Genomic DNA, 25,041 nt, shown 5'->3' with positions numbered 1-25,041 from the left:
GCCTCTGAAGCTCCTGTCCAGCATCTAGACCTCAGGAAAGGAGGGAAAAGCAAAAAAGAACCAGGAGTGAAGTTTTTACCTACCAAGCCTCTAATCTTATAAAATAAAAAATACACGCAGCATCTAGACCCTCTTAAACCGACAGCTAGGAATAGACGGCCAGTGCAGCATCAATGACAGTCCTCTGCTGTGAGCTGAGCAGCATCCCTCCTTCAAATCAACACAAAGCCCCCTGATCTCTGGAGTTCAGCAGCTGAAATCCTTGAAGCAGCGTTGGCGGACACACTGCAGAGGAAATCTGTGCAGGTGCATGTGTGAAACGAGTGAATGGACCTACCTGAAACAAAGTGGCAGGCTAAAGCAAAGTCCACTGCTGTGTTTCTGAGTGCATCCCTGTACTGGCAGCTCTGCCGGGCTGCTTCTGCATCTGATTGGACGGCTGCTTGAAGGAGGGAGGTGGGAGTCCGCTGGAGGCAGCCAATATTTGAGCTGTCTCTGATGGAACACTAATCTTGTTCTCATGCTTGCAGTCCCCCAGCAGGGCTGATCTGCACCACCTGCTCGTGTGTCAGAGCTGCGTCAGAGGAGCAGACGTGTTTTTCAGAGGAACACGTAGCTGTTCGGGCAACACTGGATAAATACATTTCAGCTTTTTGGGTGTCTATACAGCACTTCTTTCAGATACAAAAACATTATTTGTTTTGTGAGCAGCTCCTCCAAAACCTGATCGTACTGCTCAGAAGCCTCAAGTTTGTGCTCAAACACATCAGTACACAGCCGTCCGTCCCAAAATGCTGTGTGTTGTCCCCTGGTGTTTTTCATTGTTTATTGTGTTTGGATGTGGAACCCAGCACCTCTGCAGAGGTCCAAAGGGGATCTGGATCCCTGCAGCAGCTCAGTCAGTCACGCTGGGTGCAGGACAACCAGAATGTGTGAAACCACTGGTATGAAAAAAGAACTTCCCCTCTCTCATTTTTGATTGTTTCTTAATTGTGAAATCTGTCTTAATATCAGTGAATTCATGTCATTCCAGCTGCATGTCAACAGTGTCCACTGTGGGACAGCCTCCTCTTTCTGTTTATTTGGCTCTTTCATCAGGCCGATTGGAGCTCATACAGTGAAGGACATACATTTCAGCACCCGTGCCCGCTGTGCACAGGTACAGCTCCTGCATTTGCCTTTTCTGTCGCTGGATGAACTCTCTCTTTCAACCTCCAGCTTAACTTTCTTGTCCCCGTCTCTTTAAACAGCCAAACAGCAGCCTGCCCCCTTCTGCTCTGAGGTGATGGAAGTTTTTTGGCGAGAGAGTCAGTTGATGTTTAGAAAATGAAACAACAACTTACAATGAGGCAAAACCACAATTCTCTCATTTCTTACATAGGAGCCAGATGAGGCCCAATTACTCATTTCTCCATCGTGATCATGTTTTCAATTGTCGTGTTTTGAAAAGATCGCTCCCGAAACGTCACTACTAAATCCAAGTCCCTGATTGCTTACAGTTAAGCGGCTTGGTTAGAGCCGAGAACTTTGGTCTCACGATCAATGACCGCCTGTTCTGTATGTAGAGCCCATGACTGGACCTAACAACATGCGTAGCGATGCGTGAACACAAGCGTTCTATTCTCAGAAGTCCAAAATTCGGGTTAACGCATTTATATAGACTTTCGATGAAAAGTGGCCGTTTAAATGCGAGACGACGCAGCCGGTGTGAATCTAGCTTAACGGCTACTTGATTGGTCCCCTCATGCGCAAATATTATGTCACTTCCTCTTTGTGGCCAACATTGCAGTTAAGCAATTTTATTTGGATTTGTTGTCAAGATTATTCCAAGATTGTAAACTTTCAGCGGCCGTCAGTTCTGCCTCCTTTACGTCTGTCTGAGCTGTTGAGGCAGCAGAAAACTCCGTGACCACACAAATTTATGTTTTTCTCAGCGACTTAGAGTTTTCCCCGACTGGACTGCAGCTAAGAAAAATAACCGCTGGTCACCACCGGGAAGCATCTCCAGAATACTGAACCACCCCGTCTCTCCTGATGATCTTATGCCTGTTATCATCTCCTGCCTGCCTGACCCTGACATAGCTTTGTGAACTTTTCGCTGAGCCAATAAACCTGCTGCATTTAGATCCAGCCGTCTGCCTGTTCTTGTGACAGATACGTGGTGGAATGGCAGCCCACAGCTTGGAGTTTTATACATTGAAAACAAGAAAAAAGAGAAGTCCTGAGGAGATGTCACGGTGCTGCTGCAGCCATTTTTCCGTCAATAGTGTTGCTGTGTTAATGGTGTTAATAAAGTGCCAGTAAGCATATCCTCGTATAATTTGTAATAAGCTGCCGTCAAACAAAACGGAAGAAGAAAATATTTGTAGTCCCTTGAAGTCATTTGCAGGATTGTGCAGCCTTGATCTCTATCGTTTCTATTTCATTTCTTTTCTCTCTTCTTTTGTGTTCTGTTTTTACAGAACTCTTGCTTCTACGTGTCGTTACGCCAGCTTTCATGTCTGTTCTTGGGCTCTACGCAGAAATCAGGCGTTCATTGACCACGCGATGGAAGTTCAACCAGTTGAACCCCTGACTGCCGCATTGCAAAACAGCTGAACTTTGACCAATCAGGGATTTGGCAGTGACGTGTGGGTGGCGTGCTGTTTGAATCGCAGAAGTGCCGTCCAGTTGAACTGTAAACATCAACATTGATGAGAATTTAATAATTGCGGTTTGTGTCCTGCTGAAATGATATGATACCAAGTCTCAGGTCAATGCTAGTCTTCTTCCACTTTCGGCTTCTCCCATCAGGGGTCGCCACAGCGAACAAGTCGCATGGTAAACTTGGCAATGTTTTACGCCGGATGCCCTTCCTGACGCAACCTTCTCAAACCGGGCTTGGAACCGGCAGAGGTAGAGAAGGGAACAGGGAGCAGCCCGGAGTTGAACCCTGGTTTCACGGACGGAAGGCGCCGCAAACCAGCACGAGCTAAACCGGCTCCTTTTTCTCAGGTCAATGCCAGTAAACAGTAGAAAAACCCAGGAAAAAGAAGCCCCTCCCTGCTGCTTCCTGCTTGTCTGGTGTGAACACCACGAGCTGGTTGAGCGTTCACGAAACCACCTATACCAGTTCTTAAAAGAGCAGCACATGCCCGGTGTGAACGAAGCCTCTCAGATCGGGTAACGGATTGGGGTCTACATAGACTTTCCATTTAAAGTGACCACTTGAACACAAGTTGCTGGGGCCGGTGTGAATGTAGCTTCAGACTGTAGATTGTGGAAGCCCAAACCGCACAAATGCGTGTTTTTACATTGGAAGCTGTTGCTCAAACAGGCGTTTCTGAGTGTGATGTAGCATTAGTGTTTCCTGTCAGGCTTTGCTGTAGGTTTTTGTCAAAGTTGCTGGTTTTTCCATTCTAAATGAAAATGCAAAAAAGACACTGCGTAGGGTGAAGTCCAGATATTTCTTTCTGGCCTTCAAGTAAAGTGTATGTACAGATGGGCTAATTGCAACTAATTACCAGGGAAAAGGACCTAATGATGAATGATTGCCCCCTTTAGAAGTTGCACTGTTTTCAATCCTTTTTCTAACCCTCCTTCAATCAATCATTTGTTGTTCCAGACATAAATACCGTCACATGGAGCTTTCGCCCAACAAATGGCCTTTTAAACTGAAACTGCTTCTGTAGTTAAAGCTAAGAATCATCACACCCACTCACCCCACACACACACACACACAAAGACACATGCTCATATACAAACAAACATGAACTTGGTACGTCTAAAACTAAATCCCAGCACTAAGAGCTGTTGTCTCTGAAATCTGCTCATGTAGATGTGATCCTACGAGCGTGGGATTCAGGTTCAGAACACTGTCTCCACATGAAGATTAGGCCCTTTGTACCAGTCACTCAAAAAACTGATGAGAATATACACTGTGTAAACCATGTATTAATATCAGCCTTATAAAAAATATTTGTTGCCATGTTTTTTCAGACTTCTGATTGGTACAGATAATTGCAGCCTGATTCCATTTTCCCCTTTTCTGTAGCCTTTCTGAAAATGCTTTACAGACACAGAAATGGAACTAAAGTGGACCAAGGACAGTCCTTTTTCCATTTTCTCCAGAATAACAGCTCTGTCTCACTCGGCTGCCCGCCTCTTCAGACACCCTTTCAGAACAAACCTGCTGTCGCTTTCATGCAAAGCTTACCACACAAATGTCTCTGCGTTGAGGTCTGGACTTTGTTCCAGTGCGTGTCTCCAGTCTTTAAAAGGATCTTTTATTTTAATGTTCAGTTCATGCAACACTGTTAAACAATGTGAAGGTTGTTGTACAAATATTCATCAGGGCTTTTTTTTTTCAGAGTACATTTGCTCCTGAAGCCTTTTGACTGGATCCATCCGTCCATTTTCTAAATCCCATTTGGGTTCCGAGGTTGCTGAAACCATCCCAGTTACTTGTTAGGTTAACGTGCACAAGGAGAACATGCAAACTCCCTGATTGGATCCATTGAGGGTATTTATTTTACTCATGTTGGTTTCCTCCTGAGTAAAATTATCTAGATTTTCTTAAAGCATCAACAACCAGCGTTTTCCTCTTGTACAATCTACAGTTCATCGGTCTTCACGTGGTGCAGCGGTAGGGCGGTCGACCCATGATCGTAAGATTGCAGGTTTGAGACACTGAACCCCACCTTGCCTCTGGTGGGAGGTTGGCACCAGTGTTCGGCAGCGGAGCCGCCATCAGTGTGTGAATGGAAGGAAGGAAGCGTAAGCAGATTGAGAACACTTGGGTTAAAGGCTGCAGGATTTACGTCAAACCACTCGGTCCAGAGGACCGGGCCAAGGTTGTGGTTGTGAACACCATGAAAGACTTTGAAAAGTGTTTGATCACGGTCGTCTGAAACAACATGGAGTAATAAACCAAAGAGCCAAATAATTTCAAGAAATATGACACGTGGATTCATCACTTTCTCCATCGTCTGACACTGAATCTAATGTCTGCAGAGATAACAGTGAAGAGAACTAGAAACTCTGTTTTGAACCCAGGAGATCAGCTGTTATCAGTAAAAGAAGAAATACCAACCTTGGACAATCGACAGTTATGGACCCTTTTTACTTTTCCCCTACAGCATTACTTTATTATAAAAAAAAATACAAAAAAATACAAAAAAATATTTTAAAAAAAAGTAAAACAAATGATTAATCACTTATTGAAAATTGTTAAATTGATTGACTTTTAATGATATTACTTCACTTTCTCCAAAACTTGATAAATTGATTCAAAAATCTTTCCTAATGTAGCATAATTTTGCACATGTTTTTAACTTTTGATACTTGATGAAATTTTGCTATTAAATTCCTGAAACAGTGTTGTCTATTTTACTGATATAGTATTACGTTTTATTCATATGAATGGCTTTTATAAGTAACATAATCTGCATATATTTCAGATGACTGATCTGCATTTACCATGTTGATTTCTAAAATAGTTATTTTTGACGTAATACTTAAGTAATTCATCTTTGGCATGTGCTTTATCGATATCTTATGATTTTTAATTCTGTCTGATAAAAACTGGGAACCGGATATTGATAAATCATGTAATAAAATGGTTATAGTATAACGGGGTGGGATTATATAAGTTCGCTTCCTCCCACTCCCTTTCAAGCAATATTTATTAATATGTCTAATTATCCTAAGTTTGATTAGTTGCTGTATGAATGTATGACTGATGATTATATTGCTGTTGTGTATTATTTCTACTTAATTTGCTTGAAATAAACCATTTCAAATCAAATCAAATCAAATGTGTGCGTGGCTGGGTGAATGGGTCTGTGACTGTAAAGTGCTTTGGGCCTTGTAGGTAGAAAAAGCGCTATATAAGCCATTTACCTAGAAACTTCAAGTTAATCTATTGACATTTGTTTAGCAAATCAACAGTAAACTTCATGACGAAGTCGCTTCATTAAAATTAAAAACCAAAAACTAAATTGTGCTCACCATGGCATACAATACAACATAAACGGCTTTGACACCACAATGCCTTACAAAATATAATTTAAAAAATATTCTGTTGATCGTTTTGGCACATCACGACATAAGTTATATTTAACTTCTATGAGGCCACACTTGTTATGTTAGAAAAATTGTAAAAATTGTAAGTGAAGCTGTAGATTCAACCCTGAAATGGCACTGCTCACAGTTGTTAACGATTGCAGTTGCAACTATCAGTCTTGGTTTTGTTGGACCTTGATGTAGCCTTTGACACCGTCCACTTGTATTTTGACTTACCATAGTTGAAATAACTGATTGACATAAATCTTACTTCACAGATAGATTTTATTGTCAATAATTATAAACGTCCATCCATAAGGCATGGATTGACATGTGGGTATCTCAAGGTTCTTTACTCAGTACTACAATTTTACAATCTTGACACGCTACCACTTGGTGATGTCATCAGGGGATGCCGCATAAATGTTCACAGTTATGCAGATGACACAACTTTATGTTGTTGTGTCTCTTGATGACATGGAAACCACTGACAAACATTGTCACTGCATGTAGGACATGAGGATGTGGATGCAGAGAACTTTGCGTAGATGAAGCAGGACAAGGTTTCAATGCTTTATCCTGAAGCAGACAGAGAGAGCAAAAAAAAATCTCCTTGATAAAAATATCAATATATCTGAAAAAGACAGGAATTAATTAAAAAGTTAAAAAATTATTTTTATTTTCTCACACACGTCTATTTTTTCTTTTCTAATATTTGCTGCAATTTGTTCTCTTTATGTCATAAATAATTTCAAAATGTGTAATTAAAAAGCAAGCTGAATTAAATGCTAAATGTAAAAGTAAAAATGTTAACAACAAATGTAAATGTGAAAGTGAAATGTTAAATTAAAACGATTTATTGCTATCATTAATATTTACACAATATTGAAAATATATGTTATTTATATTTATTTTCAAGTGACTTGAGTCTGCATATTGATTTTTTTAAAGTTTTTTTGATGACCTGTAAAGCAAAAACAAAAAGATCAGCTGCACTTCCTCCTGAAATCCAGCTGATCTGGATGTGGTGGAGAGGCTGCGGTGACAGGAACACCACAGTCATTGAAGCAGCCTTTGACACCATCGGCAAAGTCCCACAGAAGATCCCTTCAGTCTGTCAGCAGGAAGGGATTCAGCATTTCCTGGTAGATGTCTGCATTGACTGGACTTCAGCAAACCAGTGGACCGACGTGGACAGATGAAATGGCACTCAAACTGTGGAAACTTCTAGGAGCATGGATCATTTTCCTCTCTACTCTGGGGCTTTGATTTGCAAATGAAATGTAAATGTTCCTCTTTCTGTTCTTTGGAAAGAGGACTTTGGGGCATTAAGCAATAATCCAGTTCTTTTCCTCCTTAGTCCAGGTAAAGCCTTCCGACAGCGTCTCTGGTCAGCTAGCTCAATATAAAGGCTGCAGCTATTGTAGGCCAGGCCCTGTATTAGTCTGTGTTGTATTTCTCGATGCTCCAGCCTTAGTGTACTTCTTGTGTTGTACCCCCAATTTCTTCAATGTACTTTGCTTGGCAGTCCTTTAAAGACTGTGGTTATCCATGTTGCTGGTGCTTCTTTTCCCAAAATTGCTTCCTTCCTCTCAGTTTTCTGCTATTATCTTCTGTAAACAACAGCTTGTTAAGCAATGACTGCTTGTGGCTTGTTCTCCTTGTGAAGGGTGTGATGGACTGACCCAGATGGACAGACCATTTAGAGCAGGGGAGGCAATCAGGATCAGGCCAGCTAACAGGATTAATCCGGCCCATGAGATGATTTTGTAAAGCAGAGAAATGTGCAGCTATTTCTATAAAAGAAACTGCTGTTGCAATCGAGTCCACTGGAAGGCACAATAGAAACCTGATCATGTGCTAAGGGCTGAGCTACTTTGTTTATGTGCTTTGGCACCTTCAGATTACCAATATGTCTCTGTCCAGAAAGAGAAACGTGGACGCAGAGTCCTGCTTGTTCAGAGAAAGTGGGTCATCCTCCTATTTTTCACAGACGACAAGCTGTCTGGTGTGTTTGCAGCGTGTTGCAGTGCTGAAAGAACATAACCTTTGTCGTCAGTAGGCAAGTCTTCACGCTGACAAATATGACAAATAAATATAACACAAACCCTGTTTACCCACAGACATCAGTGGGAATTTGTCAAAACATACATGATGTAGGCAGCAGAGATTGTAAGCAGTAGCAGTTTTAGGTTTTCTTTTATTTTTTCTCACATTTGTCATAATGTCATTACTTACTGACTATTGTAGACATTTTGATGACGTGTCTTTATTTTCCATAAATGTATTACCTGTCTTTTCTGTGGTTTAGTTGGTGTCAGTATTTGACATACAGACAGCAGGTAATGCAGGAAAACAGCTGCACTTCATGAGATCAGAAATAAACTATAGATGTTTATGAATGGATGGAGGTTTTTGGAGGATTTCTACTGTTGGTCGTTCACAAAATTAGGAAAATGCCAAATATTTTGGAGTATTCAGTGATGAGTTCTATGATTTACTTTGTAATGTTTTATAAGACCTAAAAATGATATTCACGAAAACAGGTTTTTAAAAAATCGAATCCGTTTCACAAAGACACACAGGACGACAAACACCAAGAAATCATTACTAAAAATGATGCAGGAGTCCAGCTCTAAAAAACGATAAGAGCAAAGAAAACAGAATTATTTGATTTGTTATGTTCATATTTCTAGGCTTTGTTTTGTTCTGCAGCATCTTCATATTTGTATAATTTTAACAGAATCTAGTTTTATGGAGAAATATAAAACATTATTTAAGGTTTAACTTGATTTATTCTGGATTAATGTTCCTGTTTTTTTTTATATTTATGATCAAAAAGTTCAGTTTTAAAGGTTTAATAGTTTAGCTTTAGTGTGTTCAGTAAATGTTTGTTGTTCAGCCCAAAACCTAAAGCCTGTTTTAGATTTAGGCCTCAGTGCGACTGAGTTTAACCCCTCCCAATACGAGGTTATAAAATGCATGCATCTTTTGTGTAAAATGGACACAAAGATGGAGAACACAAGATCTCGTTGTCAAATTTGATGCAGGCGGTTGGGCGGTGGAGTGAATTAGTGTTGAACCGCCACCGATTGTAAGTTCAGAAAAGTGTCAGGCCTTTGCAAATGACAGGAAACACAGATGCAGACAAGATTTCTGATCTATCCGTGGATTTGGACAGCCAGTTGAAGCAACATCTAAAGTCATTGTTTGCGTGTTAAGTTGTAATTGAGGAAAGCGCAGACAGTTGGCCTATTTTTCTGCATGGTGTTGATGCGGCATTGACTGTCACAGAGGAAACTATACAATGACTGCAGCTGATATCATTAGAGCACTGGACAGGGTCGCAGAGGAGGGGCCCTGTACTGATGTGGAGCAGATGCTGCAGCCTCAATGGCCGGGAAAATGAAACAGCTGTGCCAACGTTTAAAGAGAAAGTCCAATCTGCAAACCAGGACGTGATTATTGAACTTTTCACTGCATTTTGCTTTGTGTTGCAGGTCAATAAAGTCCCACTCCATCATCATTTGATCTACTATCAAAGCGTTCCCAGCGGTCTTTTTATTATGATGATGCTGCTTTTAGGTAAAATCCAAAAACCTGTGTCCTTTTCTAGGACATAGTTTCTGCAGAGCAGCAGAAGTTCATCAGAAATTTGCCTCTGAGTTGTGGGCGAGTTTGGGAAAGTTGGTGCGGAGTGAGCCTCTGTTGAGCTCACAGCCCCTTACAGCCGCAACCCAACCTTAGCGGTGCTACAGCAATGGGAGCAATGTTGGAGCTATCCAGCCGTACAGTTTGGATCCAAACAAAGACGTTCATGGATCTCTTTGTGTGAAGTGGATTCATCAGAATGGAGCGGAGCAGGGAGCCTGTGGCCTGCCGATGTAGAGACCCAGAGGACCTCTGCAGCTGCTTGGGTTGCTCAGATGGTTAGTGTGGGACACAGATTTATTCTAATTTTCTGAGACAATGATTTTATTTTGTTTTGTGTTAAACGTATGTCATAATCATTAAAAATACAAGAACTACATGTATGAAATATTCCAATCTCTGTGTAAAGATTCAATTTTTAAATAAATGACAAAACAGAACTTTCTCATGATATTTACTTTTTAGGGTTTTATTTTCTGAGATGTGGCAGTATCTCTCCTACACCAGTCTAGTTACAAACATCAAATGCATAAACTCTTTTATGAGCCCTTTGCAGTGAAAGTTCAAAAATGTATTTGTTTTTTATCATACAGAGGAACTGAAAAGTCACTGATTCAAACAGTGTGGTATTTTGGATCTACGCTGTCAAAGTTAAGTACTTATACTTTTACTCTGAACTTTATGACAAACTAAGATCTCCAGAAACAACGCCCTTTTTGCATTATCCTCCTGTAAATAACTTCAACATGATTAGGTAACATAAATCCTTGATTTGTTCAGAAGTAACACAGAACTCAAGTTATGAGCTAAAGTGGACAGGAGGGGGCAGCAAAGCTGTTCAGAAGTTAAAGGTCCAGTTCTTGAAGGCAGGTTTCTGGTTGCTGTTCAGAGCGATCAGTCTTGAGAAGCTGAGCAGAGCTTCACCTTCTCCATGTTGTTGTGGCTGGGCTTGCTGAGTCCTCCCTTCCCTGTCTCTGGCTGCAGGCGCTCCGTCTTCCTGGTCTGTGGGTGAAGGTTGGCTTGTGGGGTTCAGGATCATCCCAGATGGTGTCTGTGGAAACGACCGCGCCAATCTTGGCTTCAGACACTTTAGGTTGGTAAATCTTACTTCGGTATCCCTCTGGATGGTATGAGACGTCCTCCTCAGTCTGAGTTTCATGGTTATCTTCATCATCATCATCATCATCACTGTGTCCTATAATGACTATCTCAGCTTGAACGCCGTCCTCGTTCTCCTCTGCGTTCTCATAACCCATGAAGATCATTGTGACGGATTCAGACTGGGTGCTGACAGAAGCATGGACATCGTCAGCGTGTGGATGGGTTCTGAGGGGGCCGGGATCTGAAGATGTGGATTCTGGCTGTGAGGGTCCGGGCGCCAACTCAGACCTGGCTGTGACGCACACTGGAGCAGCTGCTGTGGCGCTCGCTCTTGTTTGCATGAAGGTGGGTCTTTTTGGAATCGTGTCATCACAGTTTGTATTGGAAGTTAAATTCCCATTAAACTTTGAATGCTGGGTAACGTCTGACAAAGGTCGTTTACCCTCACGCCCAGATTTTTGAGCTCTAAGGTGCAGTTGGAGTTTTGAAGGGGCTTCCTGTTCTTGTAAGGGTTGCATGCATGGAGTTTCCTCCTCCATAAGTTGGCATCCATCCCTGCGCCTCTGTGTTTGTGTTCCATCAGTGGGCTTGCTGGTCCCTGAGTATGGCGTCGAGTACACAGGTTGGTGGTACTGCACCTCAGTGGGCACCTTCCTCTCTGCGGCCTGCAGCAGAAGCTCGTCCACCTGTGTGGGGGTCATCTGTCCAACAGTGCCTGACTGCAGTGCAAACACACACTTCCGACCGTCGTCAAACACCTTCAGACCTCTCTCTCGAATGGAGTTGGGGTTTATGGTTGCCATGGACACCACCTGACTCCTCCCTGTTTGCTGGTCGTGCTCAACACTGATTTCTATAGCAAAGGTGGCTGTAAGAGAGAGGACATCCAAATTCCATGATCGGACACACATCCCATTAAAAATGAACTGATTCAGAGAAAGTGGCTGAGCAGTGATCTTCAAGCTGCTGTTAGGGTGAATGGAGGAGGAGTGTGTAACGCTAGCTCCGCCCTCACACTCAGCTTCTGTTTCTTTACTCTAACTGTTTACTTTGCAGTGTACTCAGTTGCTGTCCAGTTGGGTGAGTCGAGCCTCATCGTTTCTAGAACACTCGGGACTTTCTTCACGGTGACACTGATCTTTCTTAAAAAGGTCAGTCACACCTGTGATCCTCAAGAACACACCATTCTTTTCTGTCAGTGCTCTCAAATGTGCTCTTCAGCTCTGCAGACACCTGATAGGGACTAACAGAGTTTTGAATGAAGGGTGTGGGAGCAGGGAAATGTGTCATACGGCTCAGAAACTGCACCCTTACATGCAGGAATGCTTTCAATGCACTTTGGTCCATTCTGGTCATTAACACACTTCCTTTACAATGAAGAGGTGGTGTGTCAGCATACAGAACTGAGAAACTGGACTAAAACTGTGAGATCTGCTGCTCAGCGTGAGTCATCTACAGCTTTTCCAGAGCGAAGGCCGTTCATGCTTCCTCACAGCAGCACCTCTATACTGATGAAGGACATGGCCAGCAGTAAACACGCTGTTTTCTCTCCCACTTACAATAAAACCCACAGTTTTTCTAAATTTCACATGATTTCAAAGCCGAAGCCCACAGAATTCACGGTAAAACTGAATTTCTCCGTCCTCATCCTGCTAAGATGCCAGACCTTTTTTGGCTTCCTTGCTGTGCTCGCTCTTTGGAGGAGCATTTACTTGGGCTGGTGGGATGAAGGGCAGCTTCTCTGGGAGTTGGGGGGGTGCTTGGTACATCCCAGCTGAGGAGAAAATACAAGTGCAAGAGTTATGATAGCCCAAAGAAAAGGCAGTGTATCAAATGAATCATCATTTCAACGACTAACTGAAGAACAAATCCAGGAAAAAAACTCATTTTTCCCAAACGCTCATTGATCCTAAAAATTGATGGAAGCTTTGCAGTCTGCATCCCATAATAACCTATGGTGGGCTCACACATACAGTGTGAGGGATTTGTAATTATGAGTCTTTTTTCAAATCCCAAAAATTGGTCCTATTAGAAAGATAGAGGTTCTCTAAAGCGATGCAGTGATCTGAACTGATCGACACCGAACGAACAAATCACAGACTTGTGATTGGCAGATTCTGTGTTTTCTACTAAAATGTTCCTTTGAATGTGTTTGTTTGCAAAGCTTGGACCCTGACTGTGAAGCACACCTGACCCAGGCTGTCTGTCACACATGTGGGCGGGGCTCCCTGTGCGACTAAAAAGGACTTTCAACAGCCAGTCTTTACTTAAATCAGGATAAACAGCAGCTTTCAGATCAGCAGTAGAGCTTTTATTCTTGATTCACAAATCAGTAACAAGAAAAAAAATTGGGAAGAGCCACAGGCTGACGAGTTCTTTACCTGGGTGGAGCTCGGTGTTCAGGTCCTGGACGTGGAGACAGAGTGGCTGTCAGACTTGTAGACAGAAATCAAATCGACAGACGTTAGCAGTCCACCAACAGGCTGTGCGCTCTCCTCCAGTCCAGGTTCAGACAGAAACAAAGCTTCATGCGTGTTAGTGCTGCCACAGCGCCTCCATGTGGAAACACATGTCTGTTTGAGTCCTGAGTGAGTTTGGTTAGGAAGTCAGGAGAAGAGCATCCACCATGCAGCCATGATGTGCATGTGAGGATTACCGGAACCAGTAACCACCACAGGACATCTGGACCAGATGCTGATGAATGATGTTAAATCAAACGTTTACAACGACACCTGCAGAACTGCTCTGGATCACTTCATTAGTCTAAGAACCAAAGCGATCAGCTCTGAACATTAAAGAAACTCTAAATGCAACAAACTGTATTTGTCTCATTTCTAGCTAAATGAAGCTACTTTCATGACTTTATGACTCCATTTCATCACAAAAAGACTTAAAACCAGACACTACAGCTCAAAGCTAGCATTGCTCTACTCTTGTCCAAGTGCCAGATCTATCCCTTGTGCTATCCTACGGGGTCCAGATGACCCCCCCCCCCCCTACATTGAGGTGTTCCCCCTACCATGACAAAGGTGGATAAAGGTGGAAAGATTTCATGTAATCCATGGACACCAGTGAAGATCACAAATCATTGAAGAAAAAAGGTTCAGAGCTCCCAGAATATAATTCTGAGGGAAACACTGCATCATGTCAAATGTTTTATCACCCCCCCCCACACACACACACACACACACACACACGCACACACACACAGACATTTTGGTAAGAAGACTGAACTGCATACAGTTTGAATAGCTCCTGTTTTTGCCTCAAACACATCCTCTACAGACAGGCCACTCAGTCCACATCCTAAAGGTTTACATTCTTGTGTTGCAGCAACAGTATTAGACCCACAGACTGAACAACCTGATGGACAAAGCCGGTCCTGCGCTGGGCTGAGGCTGACAGTCCTACTGTCCAGGTGTGAAAGACGGATGAAGCAGGTGTGCACAAACTAGCTCTCTGCACCAACAGACACCAGCCTGTTTGGAAATGACTCTTTTGTTTCACTGTAATCCCCTCAAACCTTACTGTGGTGCTATGATGAAACTGGAGCCCTAAACCCAAAGGAAGACCTGTTTCCAAACCCCCTCCTGGTGTGGAGAGTGAGCCGCGCTGCCTCTGTGATGTCATGACATTTCCCAGCCAGCAAGGCCAAGTAGGCCCCAGATGGTTTAAAAGTGGGCTCCAAATGGGTTTGACTGCAGTTTCTGTGGTGGCCCCACCCATGTTTGCCCACAGTGGCTTAAGTGGGCCCCTCAGGGGCTCAATGGGCAGCGCAGTGAGTTCAGCTGGCCAGAGTCTGGCAGGGCAAGCGAGCGCCGCCGACCAGGAGCTAACAGAGCTAGCCACACTGCCCACCGGGCGGCTGGCTAGCATAGTGTAGCGAGCCAGTCCACTGAGTGGTTAACCCACTTTAGCCAATGTGGGCAAACACAGGTGGGGCCACCACAGAAAATGCAGTCAAACCCCTTTGGGGCCCACATTTTCTACCTCACATATGGGGCCCACTTGGCCTTGGGGGCTGGCCTGTAGTAGTTTAGTCTTTCCAAACGTTAAGTTAGTTTCAAACACAGTGTCAGGTGCTCTGCTCAGCAGGAACTTACAAAGGTGTAACACAACAACAGTCCTCTTCTTCAGTAAACTTCTGTTCTTCAAAAGAACCAATTGTTGAAGTGTTTTCATTAAATTTGGTTTGACATTTTTAAGATGATCTGTTTTTGCAAAGATGACAGAAACATCTGCCGGCGTCATCGCATGAGAACTTGACATGTTTTAGTGTTAAAGCAAAGCATGCGGTTTGTTGTCAGGTGGTCATCAGAAGGAGTCCTACCCTGATGATCTCCTCCGCCGTCCTCTCCACCTCCTTCAGCCGTTTCAGGACCACCTCCTCATTGGCAGAGATGCTCAGCTCTTGCATTTCCAAGGCCTCCACCTCCTTTTCTATTCTGTGTGAGCCAAGAAAAGGTGTTTGGATAAAACATCAAAAAACAGTTCTAAAGGTCTACATCAACACCACCATTCTTTCAGAATCTTCATCACTTTCTATACATATATTTTATATTTATAAATGATCTTTTCCTGTTAAAGCATCAGCTGTGAGAGTGACAGCCACCGAGATAAAGACATTTCACCTGGACTGGAAATGGTGACCTGCTCAGTGCCACATGTCTGACTTTGATAGACACACAGGAAAGAGTGATGAAGTGATTTTTGTTAACCTCCCTCAAAGGGAACCATGGCGCCACCATCTGTTGATAACTGGCAGGTACACAGATTTTAGAGAACTGAAGGATTGTGGGGATTTTTCCACTCTAAAGGAAGCTGCATGCTGCTCCCACGTTTTCCTGTCTAATCCTTCATTTCTGCTGCTGCAGAATAAAGGCTGCTACTTCTCTGCTGGATGCCACACACAAAAGATGAATCAATGAATTCTGGCCTGGGAGAGGAATTTCATATTTATTGTATATTTTACTTGGAATCACATTGAAATCAGAGATTTGATTCTTAAAGCTCTGCCCTCAGTTGATCGTTGTCATGGACTTCCGTATGACAGAGTTGTCTGTTACCTTTGCTCCCCTAAACAGTCTTTTCATCTTACAGCAATTTTCACCAAGCAGTCAGTCTTTTCTAATGCAAAGACATGAACAGATACTGTTGGTGTGGTTCCAATTTGATGTGATGCTCTGGCAGCTGAGAGTCCAAAGGACAGGCAGATAGAAGACACTCATCCTCCACCGTCTCCCTTTTGTGTTGTAGCAGCGCACAGCTCCCTACATGCCTACCATTAAAGTCCTCCCACATGCCTCGCTGACACCCAGTGGGCTGTCAATGAGAAAACCTGCTTAAAATCACAAGAGGTAGCCATGGAAACTGCAAAAGCAGAAAGGCTCAAGAGAGGTAAGAGGTGAAATTTTATGTTAGAAAAGATGACAGAGTTGGTGCAGCAAACAACCGCGTTGAGTTTATAATCACTTTCCCTATTTGTGGAAATGTAAAGCAGTATTTCAATGACATTGAAGAAAATCCTTCGAAGGAATCTATAACCTGTTTCAAAGCTTTGCTGTCTTCCGTGTTGTGGACGGCTTTAGGACCATCGTGTTGTTTCATAATGGATGGATTTCTCATGACCCTTTCAAGCTGGAGGACTATTACATGTTCAGACCTCCCAAAGCAAAGTTCTCCCTCTGGATGTTATTTTACATTTGATTGAAGGTTTGAACGTCTTATACTAATTCTTTATGCATTATGGGCTTTCTCTATAAGGCATTTAGGACGACACACTCATTGGTTTTGTATTCTTTTGGCATTTTTGGCCACTGGCAGTCTGGTTTACAACAGATTCTGCTCTGTTTGTTCCCTTCTCTGCTGGGATGTCATTAAGTTCCCTCATCATCTTTTTTATGACTTTATCCATTAGTTTTAATTATTTCTTCATTAAATTTCTTCTTGTCTGCTGACACAGATGCGCAGAAATGGTCCAATTCTCTAAAGCAGTGAACCTTCTCATTACAGCTTTGGTAAGTGCTGAGGCGTACTGCAGTTCATCAGCATGTTCCTGTCCCTGATCTCCTGCTGCACTGACAGGAAACTCCGCCTCACGCTTCTCCCAAGTTTCAAGCTGGCCTTCTGCCAAAGTTCTGCTCTTCCAGAGAGAAGCAGCCAAGCCGCCATTTAGCAGAATGGGACTGTGGCGCTCTGACACGGTTCTCTGCATCCTTTATTTAATGGCGACGTGCTCACACAAATGTGGGGAATGACTCTGCTCACCTTATTAAACTGTGCGTTCTTGAGAACGTTACAACATTCCTGCGAGTCCATCCTAGATTAACCTAAACTAGAATGGGGCGGCGGAGCCCTCAGCTCCGGCTCCACTGTGGGACCAACTCTGTTCAGTTCAGGAGGCAGACAACATCTCTGTCTTTAAACCTCACTCTGTTAAATTCTCTGTTGATCAATTATTCAGGATGGCCTTTAGTGGAAAATTCTAAAAAAGATAATAATAATTACCATGAATTACCTTTTTATCAATTAAGTCGAGGTTTTCCTGTCTTCTTTGTGGAGCTGATGCTTTAAAGATACATTAAACTGAAATCTAAACTACACTTAGACAAAACAGAAAACCAACATTTTTGTTTTTGCTCCCATTTGTCCTGAGATGAGCTCAAAGATCAGAAACATTTTCTACAAACACAAAATAACCTTTTCTCTCAAATAACCACCACTTGCTTCATGCAGTGCAGCTCATCTCCTTGGCATGGAGTTGTTGTTTTCTGCCCAGCCTGGGCTGTAGTAATGAGAGTGTACTTTGTGTGGACGTCCTGCAGACATCCGTCTCACCTGAACACCCCCGCGAGCAGCATTGCACACAGAACCAGTGAGAACACCTCACTGCCGACTGGAGTAAGGGCGTCATACGACAGCATCACTTGGACTTCATAACTGTGTGTAAATACTTGGTCCTTACAAGTTTTTTTAAAGGTACGCTTAATGCACACACAACTATGATCCATTTTCCTTAGAAGGCCGCACGAGGTTCATTGGAACTGCAAGATACAACTGCACACTCTTAAGATGCATCCCTTCCCTTGACGGGCCCGGATGACCTAAAAACCCGCAGCACCTATACTGGGGTCGACCCATTACAGGAGCATGTGACTAGCATCTAGTATGTAGGTAGTAATAGCTAGTAATCCCTTCATTAATCTCCAAGTACTTATCTTAAAACATTAACTCGGTAACTATCTACAAGCAAGTCAAATCAAACTCAGTCTAAAAAGAAATGCTTCAATTATTTAAGAACTCATGTAATAATTATTGTAGTGACTCTGAAAGAAGATGTGAATAATTGCCAGTTCTTGCATTCCCAGTGCATTGTGGGACAATCTGCCCCTGCTGTGGTGCAATGCTTGAGACTACCTGAAGATGTTCTTCTGGAGCTCATCGCTCTGCTGCTGCTCGCCCTCAGCCTGCAGCCTCATGGCCTCCTGATCCTCCTCCGACGGCTGACTCAGACCGTCCATCAGCCACTGCTCCCTCAGGGCTTTTTTCTGTGTCAAACACACAACACAGCAAATGAAAGTCTCCCCTTCACAATCTAACCTGCTGCCTCTAAAGGTCCTCTGAAAACATGATGAGTTTGTCTGCTTTAAAACCAAGATCAGTATGAGGGGATGTTCCTTCATTCATTCATTCATTCATTCATTCATTCATTCATTCATTCATTCATTCATTCATTCATTCATTCCTTTATTTATTTATTTATTTATTCATTCATTCATTCATTCATTCATTCATTCATTCATTCATTCATTCATTCATTCATTCATTCATTCATTCCTTTATTTATTTATTCATTCATTCATTCATTCATTCATTCATTCATTCATTCATTCATTCATTCATTCATTCATTCATTCATTCATTCATTCATTCATTCATTCCTTTATTTATTTATTTATTTATTTATTCATTCATTCATTCATTCATTCATTCATTCATTCATTCATTCCTTCATTCATTCATTCATTCATTCATTCATTCATTCATTCATTCCTTTATTTATATATTTATTCATTCATTCATTCATTCATTCATTCATTCATTCATTCATTCATTCATTCATTCATTCCTTTATTTATATATTTATTCATTCATTCATTCATTCCTTCATTCATTCATTCATTCATTCCTTTATTTATTTATTTATTCATTCATTCATTCATTCATTCATCTTCAGTTCTCTTAGAAACCTCTATGCTGTGTTCTTAATGTAGTAAGGAAATCTTGCATCATTTGTGTTAGAGTCATAAATCAATTGTCCTCTTTGATATAAATCTGTATGTTATAAACACTTCTATGTCTACATTTTCCATGAAGAAAATAAACCAAATAAATCTTTGTAGTTCTAGATCAGGGGAATATAAACCACAGCAGGTCAACTTGAACTGAAACAGCACAGAAAAGCATGGTGAGCCGTCTGAGACCTCGTTAGTTGGCTTTGGTTGGGACACAGTGAGAGCCTGATGCCTGTAGATGGTGCCGCAGAACCAAGCAGGTCCACATTCATTTGGGAAGCATCACACTAAAGTAGTTTAATCCAAAAAATCATTGGACCAACAAATATTATAAATGAAACACAACTGGTTTGAAGTGTTAACACTTTCCAGTACCTTTATGTACTGGAGTTTTAGCTTCTCCTCTTCAATCTGTCTTCTTTTCTTTGCAATGTCTTCCTGGATCCTTCTTTTGTCCTGTGAGGGAAGACTGCATGTTAGCATGGTGTACAGTTTTCAGCATGGAAACTATTCCACCTGTTGTCTTCATCTGATGACGACCCCAGCAGTCAGCTGGATCTAAAGAGGCCACAAATAGTTTGGTATATTTGACTGACCTGCCTCTACCTGTCATTCATGTGTTTGTGTTTTCCCTGCTGTTTCACCACAAAGAGAAGTTCTTTTTACCACATGATCAAGTCAAAGTTGAGTTTTTCTGTTTTTCTGCATCCAAGTTTGTAGTTCCTGAATGCCACACCGCAGGCTCACAGTTAGCTGACATGAGTCAACAGTCAGTGTGGATCTTCAGTGGAGTGAAAGGAGAGCTCCCTGGTGACGTCTGCTGATATTTTTAGTCAGCACCCAATGTGGTTCTACTTTGCTGCTCATTTACAACGAATGGACAAACATATAATTATTCTGAAAAGGCAAACGCCACTGTGTAACCTTTGACCTGCATCTTTCCAATGTTTTCATTTTTACTTTATTTTGTTTACTGTCCTTGTTCACTTTGATTTTCCTACTTTCTTTGCTTATTTTGAAATCTTAAAATTGACTTTCAGCTCAGAGGCCAACTCCCCAACAAAGGAAGAGGGTGTCAACAGGAAGCAGACTTCCCTGATGGGACAATGACCCGGCTTGGGTCTCCTAGCTGATGATGGAAACACGGCTCACAAAAACCCCACAAACAAACAGATCAACAAGGAGCCAAACACGAGTTGTCAAAGTATTTCTCAGTACAGCACAGTTAAGTGGGGCACATCAGGTTGCTGCTGGGGGAGTCATGCCGACGTGCAGCCAGCCTTAACACAGGAAAACAAAGTAATGTGTCAGTCTTAGTAGAAGTGTGCTTAAGAGATAATCCTGCTGCTGAGTCTGAATATTGTAACAGAATATGGAATATTAACAACAAACATCAATAAGGAGGTGGTTGAGTTGCTTCAACAGAGAAGAGGCCTTATAACTGTGTTGCGTATCTTTCTCCATACATGATGCATGAATCAATATATCAAAAATTCAACTGATTTAGTGGTGATGCAATACAGTCCAATTCTTTGACTTTTACAATGAAAATAGCGACTCGTCGCATTTCGGGCAGATACTCTGCAGAATTACAGGTTACTCCTCTAGGGCGGGTCAGTCAATTAACTCACCTGCTTAGCGTCCTATTTAAGTCAGGTGTACAATTGTTCATTCTCTCTTACCCAGGGGCCGTTTTCTGTTTGGGATCGGCACTAAGGTGACACCCGGACGTTCAGGTTGACGCGATTGTGTGGGAACTGTCACGCCTCGGTTCCTCCGCTTTAAATTTGGCATCGTCGGCTTTTTCCTCGTGTTCCTTCTGGTTTTCGTTTGCGCTCGGCTGACTATGCCATCTCTATAAGTTGTTATGTCAGACACTCGTTTTGGATTTCGGTTCCGCTTTATTCAAGGAAGACGGATGGGTCTCCGCCGTCCGGATTTGTTTCTGCTCAGATCTTGGTTTATGATGCGCGCCTCTCTGTCCCTATGTAATCTTCGTGTTATGCTGCACGTCGTTCATCCCGTCTTTGGAGTATCCGGACGTCCTTGGTTACTTCATTTCAGTGGTCTGTGCTTTGTTTTCCACCTATTCCAGCACCTCTATTATTGGATGCAAGAATCAAATCCGGCCGAGCTGCACTCCGTTGCTACGTGCGATGTTGACCTTCCTCATGTACAATCTCCTTGGTCCTCGGTTATACTTCCCAGTGGCTGCTCCTCGGTGACCTTCCGAAGGTGCGTCCCTTTGGAACTTTTGAAGGTTACTTCTCTTACCACTGGTGTACATTAAATTTGGTGTTAAGATTTCGTGCAGGTTCTGTATTCACTGTAACTTCTCTGTTGGAATTTGTGATTCTGGTGGTTTCTATTGTGCGATGACTCCACAATGGGACTTTTCCTTAACTCCTACCGAATTTCACTTCTCAGAATTGTTCTTTTAAAAGCAGTGTTATTCCATTTGTCTCAAGCATTTTAAAACTGATCAGTTTCTGGGTTATTTATATGTTCTTTGCCAAGACTAATACTGGTTTTGTCTTTATCTATGCATCGCATCCTGAGCCTGCGAACGCCTACTCCCAGGTCAGCTGCTCCATTTCTGGCGATTGTCACCCCTGCATTCCCTGACCTTGTGCTGCAACGATGACTGCTCAACGTACCTATTGCTGCACTGAAAGTGAAGGGGTGGTGGACCTCCTCTGCGTTCCAAGGACATTTCTGGCTTGAATCAATCTATGTCAGCGGCGGAATGAGTGTGAAATTCTTGGATTATAAATGTTGAAAGAAAATTATTTGTCAGGTGGAAGCCTAAAAAATTAAGGATGTTCTGGGTTTGTATTGGTATGCGATGGAGCTACAAAATTGGTTCGTAAGTTCATTTATATGTTAGTGTATCAATGACGCATAGTAATTCTAGCCGTTGAGCTCGTTCCTAATATTTAGATGGAATTCGATTTCATGGAGGTTTGAGGGCGTTTAATTGGTATGCCAAATGGGAGAAAACTTTGTGGCCGTTAAGCTCGATGTGGTATTGTCGTTGGAAGTTCTTAATAATGGAAGTTATTAAGCCTGCGTGAGTAGCATGCATAATGGTTGTTATGGCGTCGAGCCCGTCATAGTGTGATGGCAGCTTAGAATAATGGATGTTACTAAGCTTGTGTGAATATTATGCCAAATGAAATGTTTATGGCCGTTAACCCCGTCATAGTATGAGATGGAAGCTTCGAATATGGGGTTATTTCAGCATGGCATAAGATGTCATCGGGAGCATTGTATTGGATGTAAGTTTGTGTCATCCTAGGGTCGTTCATGGCGGCTAAAATTGTAGTTCCGCACAGCGTTTTGCAGACGTGGGCTTTATGTTCTAAGATCAGGTATGAGTACTTCTTCTGTCGGCTCCCATTTCATTTCTTTCCCTCTCTTTTAGGTAGTATTCTCCCCTGGTGAATGGGAGCGGCCCAACGGTCAATGGTGCCGGGGTAAACACATAGCAGATACACTAGATAGCATGTTCCCTTCGTAGAGTGGTTCTCGAAGGGATCGGCCAAACGGTCAATGGTGCCGGGTAAACACATAGCAGATACACTAGATAGCATGTTCCCTTCGCAGAGTGGTTCTCGAACGGGTGCGGGCAAACGGTCAATGTACCGGGTAAACACATAGCGGATACACTAGATAGCATGTTCCCTTCGTAGAGTGGTTCTCGAAGGGAGCGGCCCAACGGTCAATGGTACCGGGTAAACACATAGCAGTCATACTGGAAAATAAAATGGAATGAAGTGAAAATGGAATGCGGCCGAAAACACACCTCATCTTATTTACACACTGATTATACATTCACATTTTCTTCTTCTGGATGATCTTGGGTTGGGGGTTTTGTTACCCTAAAGCGTAAGGAAAATAATTATCTAAAGAGAAGTCCTCCCTCAAGTGGAAGCCGCGAATGATGAGTATAAAATGCATGGTGTTTAAATTGAATCAGGTTGTGTAATTTCGTTTGCTCCCCTCCAGTCTTCTCTCTCTCTCTTCAGATAGTATGCTCCCCTGGTGAACTGGAGCGGGCAAACGGTCAATGTACCGGGTAAACACATAGCAGTCATACTGGAAAATGAAATGAAATGAAGTGAAAATGGAATGCGGCCGAAAACACATCTCATCTTATTTACACACTGATTATACATTCACATTTTCTTCTTCTGGATGATCTTTGTGTTGGGGGTTTTTGTTACCCGAAAGTTTAAGGAAAAAGAATTATCTCAAGGAATTGAACGGAGCCTTATGCCAAACCGAAGTTGTGAATCTCATTGTGAATGCCAACCAAAAGATGTGAAAATCTAAAGATGTTGTGAAATAAATATTCTTCTGCAAGAGTTGTCTGACTGAAATGTCTTTTAACAGAGAAACACTTTTGTCACTTTTTATTTTGAGCAATGAAAACCAAATGTTTTTGACATAATAGCTTCAAACATTCTATTAAAACCTCATATTTTTTGTTTTTTTCTGTTTTCTTCTTTGTGGTTAAAAAACGTGTCATATTCATTTATTCGGGTATTCAGGAATAAGTATAGTGCTGCGTATAAGCGTTATGATATGGTTAGTGAACACAACACACATCCCCCTTATGTGGTTCACCTTCAGCCAATTGTTATTGTCCCGACTTGGTAGAAGGAGCTCTCTGATTGGACGTCTTATTGGGTGTCTACATAAAAAGTCCTACCAATGGCTACAGTGGGACAAAAAATGTATTCAGTCAGCCATTAATTGTGTAAGTTCTCCCACTTAAAAACACAAGAGGCCTGTAATTTACATCATAGGTAAACTTTAACTATGAGACGAAATGAGAAAAAAATCCAGAAAATCACATTGTCTGATTTTTAAAAAATGTGTTTGTAAATTATGGTGGACAATAAGTATTTAGTCAAAAAAACAAAAGTTCAACTCAGTACTTTGTTTTATAACTTTTGTTGGTAAGGACAGCAGTCAAACATTTTCTGTAAGTCTTCACCAGGTTTTCACAAAACTGTTCCTGGTATTTTGGTCCATTCCTCCATGCAGATCTCCTCTACAGCAGTGATGTTTTGGTGTTGTTGCTGGGCAACACAGACTTCCAACTCCCTCCAAAGATTTTCTATGAGGTTGAGATCTGGAGACTGGCTAGCCACTCCAGAACCTTGAAATGCTTCTTATGATGCCACTCCTTAATGGCTCCATTCATTCTTCCCTTTACACGGATCAGTCGTCCTGGTCTCTTTGCTGAAAAATTACCCAAAGCATGATGCTTCCACCCCCATGCTTTACAGTAGGTGTGGTGTTCTTTGGGTGCAACTCAGCATTCTTTCTCCTCCAAACAGTAGAGTTCTTCCCAAAAACTTCTATTGTGGTTTCATGTGACCATAGGACATTCTCCCAATCCTCTTCTGGATCATCCAAATGCTCTCTAGCAGACTTTAGACTTTTGTCTCTCATAGTTGTGTTTTACCATGACCTAAATTACAGGCCTCTCTCATCTTTTTAAGTGGGAGAAGTTGAACAATTGGTGGCTGACTAATCAGAAAGATCCCAGGAGCAGGAAGGACTCGAATCCAAGGGTTTGGGAAGCCAAAAGATTTAACAAAACAAAATCCACCACACATGTGGGACATAACGTGGGTTAACTGACAGGACAAACACAGGACACTGCGACAACAAGAACACAAAGACAGAAACCTAAATACCTAACCGCACTAATGAGAAACTAAAAAGAGCTGAGAAACCAGGTGAGTGCACAGAGGGAGGAGGGGGGAGGCTGCAGCCCAGCCGTAACCATGACAAGTGCCATCGATGAGAACATCAGGAAGAAGGAACATGAGAAACTGGAGAAATACCAGGGACTCAGAGAAGAACTGGAGAAAGCCTGGAAAGTGAAGGTGACAGTGGTGCCTGTGGTAATTGGAGCACTCGGGGCAGTAACCCCCAA

General features: G+C 42.3%; 1 protein-coding gene across 5 annotated transcripts in view; it reads right to left on the bottom strand.

Moving 5' to 3' along the window:
- Positions 1-25,041, bottom strand: part of palmd (palmdelphin) — a 57,161-nt gene that overhangs the window by 19,805 nt on the left and 12,315 nt on the right. For 2 of the 5 annotated variants that reach the window (XM_011473562.3, XM_011473563.3), the window contains exons 3-5: positions 19,464-19,544; positions 18,211-18,341; positions 15,125-15,239 (exon numbers count right to left, since the gene is read on the bottom strand). In XM_011473562.3, coding sequence (XP_011471864.1) covers positions 15,125-15,239; positions 18,211-18,341; positions 19,464-19,544 — 327 coding nt within the window. Of the gene's footprint in view, positions 1-337; positions 525-10,140; positions 11,663-12,460; positions 12,569-13,175; positions 13,201-15,124; positions 15,240-15,425; positions 15,511-18,210; positions 18,342-19,463; positions 19,545-25,041 lie in introns of those variants that run through there. The other 3 variants (XM_004086863.4, XM_020702080.2, XM_020702081.2) reach the window with 3 other exon arrangements.

The sequence above is a fragment of the Oryzias latipes genome, chromosome 20 (genome assembly GCF_002234675.1).
Source record: "Oryzias latipes chromosome 20, ASM223467v1".
Classification (NCBI taxonomy): domain Eukaryota; kingdom Metazoa; phylum Chordata; class Actinopteri; order Beloniformes; family Adrianichthyidae; genus Oryzias; species Oryzias latipes.
This window is presented reverse-complemented; position numbering and strand designations above follow the sequence as displayed.